The sequence below is a fragment of the Guillardia theta genome, assembly GCF_000315625.1.
Source record: "Guillardia theta CCMP2712 unplaced genomic scaffold GUITHscaffold_419, whole genome shotgun sequence".
In the NCBI taxonomy this organism is placed as follows: domain Eukaryota; class Cryptophyceae; order Pyrenomonadales; family Geminigeraceae; genus Guillardia; species Guillardia theta.
Genome location: NW_005434266.1, coordinates 3,067 through 8,603, shown reverse-complemented (window position 1 = coordinate 8,603; position 5,537 = coordinate 3,067). Strand labels below are relative to the sequence as shown.

The window sequence follows — 5,537 nt, the reverse complement described above, 5'->3', positions numbered from 1 at the left end:
TCCGTCGAGATGGCAAGAGGGATGAACGCTCGAGGAGGAGTAGTCATAGCATATGCAGCGCGATGTTTGCGAATCTTCTCAGACGCTGCAACATGGAGGGCGTCGAGGTTGACCTCCCCCCACTTGGTCAGGTCGGCAGAGCTACCAATGAAAGGGCGCAGCCGCCGCAGCCGCAGCCGCAGCCGCACTGCTCGGACCCTCGATCGCGGATTCCAGGGATGTGGATATCGCCCTTTGTTAGGGGTTACGTAAGCGGTTACGAATACTTCAGTCAACTAGCTGTCTTATCCGGTCGGTTTGGTCGGTTTGGTAGGTTTTGGTCGAATAAAATGGATCCGAACTTTCTATACGTTCAGTGAGCGCGGTTGTGTTGAGGTTCCTGTTTGCTTGTTAACGCAAGTTATCAAGTTGGTTCAAGTTCACAGAGTCAAAGCACATCATCAGGATTGTCAATCCCTAACATTGGTAGCGTAAGGTTTGGTTTTTGTTTGAAGTAATTGCGGATTGCGACAATTTGATTTGATTTGATCGAAAAGGAGCTTGAAAGGTAACCTCTGGATATGCAATCGGATGTAGAAAGGATAAGAAGGTCTCCTGGAGATGGTCCTCTTGGAAGTTCAGGCTTGGCAGTCATGCTTGACAACTTCAGAAGGAGTTTCGATGAGGAAACGCCTGAAGACAAGACGATGAGGGAAGTTACGACGGTACCTTCTACCTCAGAAGAGGATCCGAACGGAAATCGGCGAGACGTCGCGGGATTTTCGAGGATTAATATACCTTCTTATGACGGATCGGTCACGCAACAAGTGCGCGACAGGGAGGGCGCAGTGGACTTGGAAATTTCCAGGATTGCGTCTCCGGCAGGTTCGACCCGGCCGAGGTTCGAATCAGTGCAGTTTGAAGAATTGGTCGCTGCAAACAAGAAGTTGCGAGAAGAATTGCAACTTGCAATGGACATGCAAGTAAAGTATGAAGCTTTCGTCAAGGAAGTGATGTTTCGTAAGGAAAGCGAGCTCGTCGAGACAAAACAGGAAATCTCTGTCCTTAGGGAAGAAAATAAAAAAATGTTCGAGGAAATGATGCAACGGTTCAGATTAAATGAATCAGGAGCAGTTCAATACCTTCCGATCAAGGAACCAAGAGGGGCTGATGCAACATGCAAGCAAAATAATACGAGCATGTCGAACGACATGTCAAGTCAACATGTCAAGCAGCAGTCTTCCCTTGTGAAGTTTCATTCCAAGGATATTTCTCGATTTAATGGAGAAATGACTCTAGAATATTCCGTTGCAAGTTGGTTTGGGGAGCTTGAGTTTCAATTCCAGCGTCAAAGAATCCCTCCAGGTCAAAAGGTTGACATTGCTGCAACATTAGTTGGTAATCGTGTGAGGAATTGGTTGCAAACATTGCGTGGCGAGGATAGATTAATTTCCACACAAGGTACTTGGGAATCATTCAAATCGTTGCTGGTGAAGGAATATTTGTCGTTGTCGCACTTGCAGTATATTCTGGGTGAGATTCAACGTACGATACAAGGGTCAGAGGAAAAGACTTCGGATTTTGTCAACAGGTTTTCAGCTTTAGCAAATCATTTTATTGCTTGTTGCATGGTGTTATTTCATGGACAAGGACAAGTCGAGACAGCTTGCACGAGGTTTGGTCTTGAACGGTATTTCGCACAGAATTTGTTCAATGAGGTGACCGCGAGTTTCGTCATGAAGTTGTTAATTGACTTGGAAAAGCAAAATGTGAACAAGACTTTGAGTATTGGGAGTTTGTTGCCAGCATTGTATCGAGAAGCTAAGTCCATGGATTTGACAACCGATGCGTATAGGAATGACAGGTCAACGCATCATGAGGTTTCGTACGATGACGAGTCAGCGGAGGATACCGACGAAGATTCTCAGCATTCATCTTCTACTCAGGATGAGGAGGACTTACGTGAATAACATTGGCCCAATGCACTTCGCGCTACTCAATTGAAATGACTTGAGTTGGCTGCCGTTTTCTTGTTATGCAGTATCTTAATGATCAGCGAAGTTCATAGAGATGTTTCTCAGATGATAATGCGCTTGGGAGCGTATGTTAGGGGTTACGTAAGCGGTTACGAATACTTCAGTCAACTAGCTGTCTTATCCGGTCGGTTTGGTCGGTTTGGTAGGTTTTGGTCGAATAAAATGGATCCGAACTTTCTATACGTTCAGTGAGCGCGGTTGTGTTGAGGTTCCTGTTTGCTTGTTAACGCAAGTTATCAAGTTGGTTCAAGTTCACAGAGTCAAAGCACATCATCAGGATTGTCAATCCCTAACACCCTTCATCTTGCGGCCATGCTGAGGATGGGAGGGTACCTGCCGTCGAGAACGAGGATCCCCCACTGTATCGATGACGCTCTGAAGACCAGCTTCGTTCAGCATCGACCGAATCGTACGAGTAAGGTTGTCATGCGCCGTTGGAAGCTTGGAGGATCGGCGTTTGCAGGTCTGGAGATGATGTGCAGCAACGGAGGGATCGAGCTCGCGCTGACATCCATCACATTCCGTCGGACACTGGCAGATCGGCATGCCATGGAGATAGCAGTCGAGCATCTGAGCATAGCGGTGCGGGAAGGCCTTGAGGGGGTAGTAGCTCGAGACTCGCATCGGAGAGTGGCTCAGGTCTCGCTCAGGAAAATGAGCGAAGATGGTAGACTGCAAGACCCTATCCTGCGACTTGAGCGAGTGTGTCCTGCGGCTGTGCAAGGTGAGGATATCACGCTGCTGATCGGTCAGCGCAGCGCGAGCATGCACATGGCGAGGGAAGACGCGCATGACAAGAGGGGTCACATTTCGCTGCGCAGGCGGCGGAATGAAGTGCTCATGAGACGAGTCGACGAGAGCGCGCAAACCAGGGATGTGTACCACAGATGCCGGGGGGCGTCCTGCGTCATCAGGCACAGCAGCCGGGGCAGGTGGGATCGCCGCGCCATCTGCAGCCGGTGCAGGAGCCTTCACACGACGGTAGAGGATCGCTCCAGCATTATGAACGAAGTCGTGCGCCTCAACGAAGAAGGTCGCCAGAGGATGCTTCTGGGCACGGAGAGATCTCGAGCAGTGAACGTCCAGGCTATGAGGAGAGGGCAGGGTCCGGGACATGGGCTGGTCAGAGTACCAAGCGAGGAAGCGAGCGATAGCCGTATAGTAAACAGCAGGGTGTAGACCCTCAGAGGGCGTGAACTCGTCCCCTCCCCGACTATGCGGAAGCTCCCGCTTGAACCTCGTAAACAGTCTAGCAGGTCGGGATGCGCGGCGAGGTACTGCGAGGAAGGCCAGCGGTGGTATTTCTCAAGCGCCAGGTGGACAGAGAGGTCAAAGCGACGAATCTGTGATTGGACCCGCGGGAGAAACGGAGATGACCCCTGGAGGAAGAAGCGCAGCTTCTGGAGATGGCTCGCCCTCACCAGCGTCTTGAACATGAAGCCATGCTGGACGAGCCCGAGCTTCGAGAGCTCGTCGTTGAGGGTAGAGACCTTCGCTCGGAGCTGACTAGCATGAAATCCATCCGTGCCGATAGGCAGGCCGCCAAGTGTAATCCCGCCAGTGACGACCTCGAAGTGAAGAAGTTGAGTCTTGAGACGGCGCTTAAGGCTCTTCTTCAGCTGCGAGAGATCAGGGTGTTGATGCCAGGAGGGGATGTAAACTTTCGACTCGCGAGGTTGAATCTCTAGCTTCAGATCAGCCACCATGTACTTCTTCATAGCGGACGTAGCTGCAACGGCATCCTCGAGTGGACCGACAAGTACGACGTTGTCAGCATAGGCCAAGACTCGAACAGAGGGAAAAAGCTCTGCGATATGGAGGAGCAGGGGGTGGATACTGTGGCAGAAAAACACGCTGGAGGGGACATCGCCCTGACAGACGCCCGAGGTACACTGAACGGAGGCTGACTGACTTTTGTGAAAGAGTCGAAGGTCAGCAGAGTCTCCATAGTAGCTGGAGAGGTAGGAGGCGAACAAACGGAGATGCTCGCAAGAGGGCAAGCTTGCGCCTTCAGTGATGCTCCCATCAAAGTAGTCGCGACTCGCACGTCCCTCGATTGCATCGAAGAGAGCCTGGCGGTCGAGGGAGTTGAAGGCGTTCTTTGCATCCAAGCTCACCAGCACTGTGGGGTTGGCAACATCCTCATCATCACCGCGAGCGTGAAGGGGCAGGAGCGCTGACGCGGTTTGCGAGAACTTCAGACAGCCGTCTCGATCGAGTCCGAACTGAATCGCTCGAGGGTGAGACGAGAGGAAGTGCTGGTCAAGAAATGAGCGAATCCCTGCCAAAGCAAGCTTCGTCGCGAGTCGACGGTGTGCAGCCTTGAACCGATGACAATTGGCCGGAGACCAGGTTTATCAGCTCCCTTGGAGAGGGGAATAAATCTGCCTCCTCGACGAATGGCTGACAGGGCAGGAATAAGAAGATCCGGCATCCGGCCAAGAAGGACCCCTTGGAGGATATGTTGGCAGTAGAGCTTCAAAGCTGCAGGATGACTAGAAAGGGGTGACAGGTGTTGCCGAATCCTCCACCCTTGGGGACACCCTTCCAGTGGCCCCGACGATCGGCGCGGAGCTGGCGAGGCGTCTCCGTCCCTCACTGTGACGTCGGGTGCCTCCGGAGAGCTCGACACCACTGGGGTGCTTGCTGCTGGTCCGAGCTCGCCTGCTTCCTCCCCGGCATCGGTCGGGTCACGCCGGTCCTTGGGCATTGCCGCGGCGTCGCCGCCGTCACGGGCGGCTACCACTGACTCGGCTACCGCTGACTCGGAGGCTAGCGAGGAGGACTACCTCGAGCGGTACCGTGTTCATGTGTCCAGCCTCCCTCCGTCCGCTGCCCCAGGCGGGCACCCGGGCAGCGCCGGCTCCTTGTCGGCGGCTGCCCTTTCTCCGTCCGCGGCCGCCCGCTTTGTGGCGGCACTGAGCGGACGTCTCGACTGACAGTGGTCAGTCGGCTGCCTCCGGGTATCGCGTCTAAGGGATTTTATTCGAAGTTCCTCCTGCATGCTCCTGCTGTTTGTTGCTTGATTGCTTGACCCTTAGGCTGCTTGTCTGCGCGGCTTCGCGCTTGGGCTGGCGCTGCCGCGTCTGGGTGCCAGCAGTGCTGGTTCTTTTCGGGCTTGTGTTTTGTGTGTGATTGTGCAGCTTCTCGCTGTGGACTGTGTGCCTGCCGGTTCAGCTTGTTCCTGCTTTGTTTTGCTTGAGGCACTTTTTACCTTCTGCCAGTAAATCCTATGTCATCCGGAGAGCTCGACACCACTGGGGTGCTTGCTGCTGGTCCGAGCTCGCCTGCTTCCTCCCCGGCATCGGTCGGGTCACGCCGGTCCTTGGGGCATTGCCGCGGCGTCGCCGCCGTCACGGGCGGCTACCACTGACTCGGCTACCGCTGACTCGGAGGCTAGCGAGGAGGACTACCTCGAGGCTTTCTGGCCAGTAATCCTATGACGCCTGTCGAGCGGGACCGGGGTTCATGGGGCCCGGCTCCCCTCCCTTCGGGCTTGATGACGGGACCTGATGAAAAAAA

At 53.8% G+C, this 5,537-nt stretch overlaps 2 protein-coding genes across 2 annotated transcripts; one reads left to right on the top strand and one right to left on the bottom strand.

Annotated features, from left to right (window-relative positions):
* Positions 1 to 311: 311 nt before the first annotated feature.
* Positions 312 to 2,193, top strand: GUITHDRAFT_156684 (hypothetical protein; the record flags this gene model as incomplete). Its single annotated transcript, XM_005817994.1, has 1 exon — positions 312 to 2,193. A coding segment is annotated over exon 1 (1,385 nt), but the record flags the coding sequence as incomplete, so codon positions are not given.
* A 104-nt stretch (positions 2,194 to 2,297) lies between these two features.
* Positions 2,298 to 4,449, bottom strand: GUITHDRAFT_122725 (hypothetical protein; the record flags this gene model as incomplete). The annotated part of the gene is made up of 3 exons (XM_005817993.1): positions 2,298 to 3,264; positions 3,393 to 4,296; positions 4,344 to 4,449. 3 exons carry the CDS (start codon positions 4,447 to 4,449, stop codon positions 2,298 to 2,300), a joined length of 1,977 nt encoding a protein of 658 aa, XP_005818050.1.
* Positions 4,450 to 5,537: the final 1,088 nt, after the last annotated feature.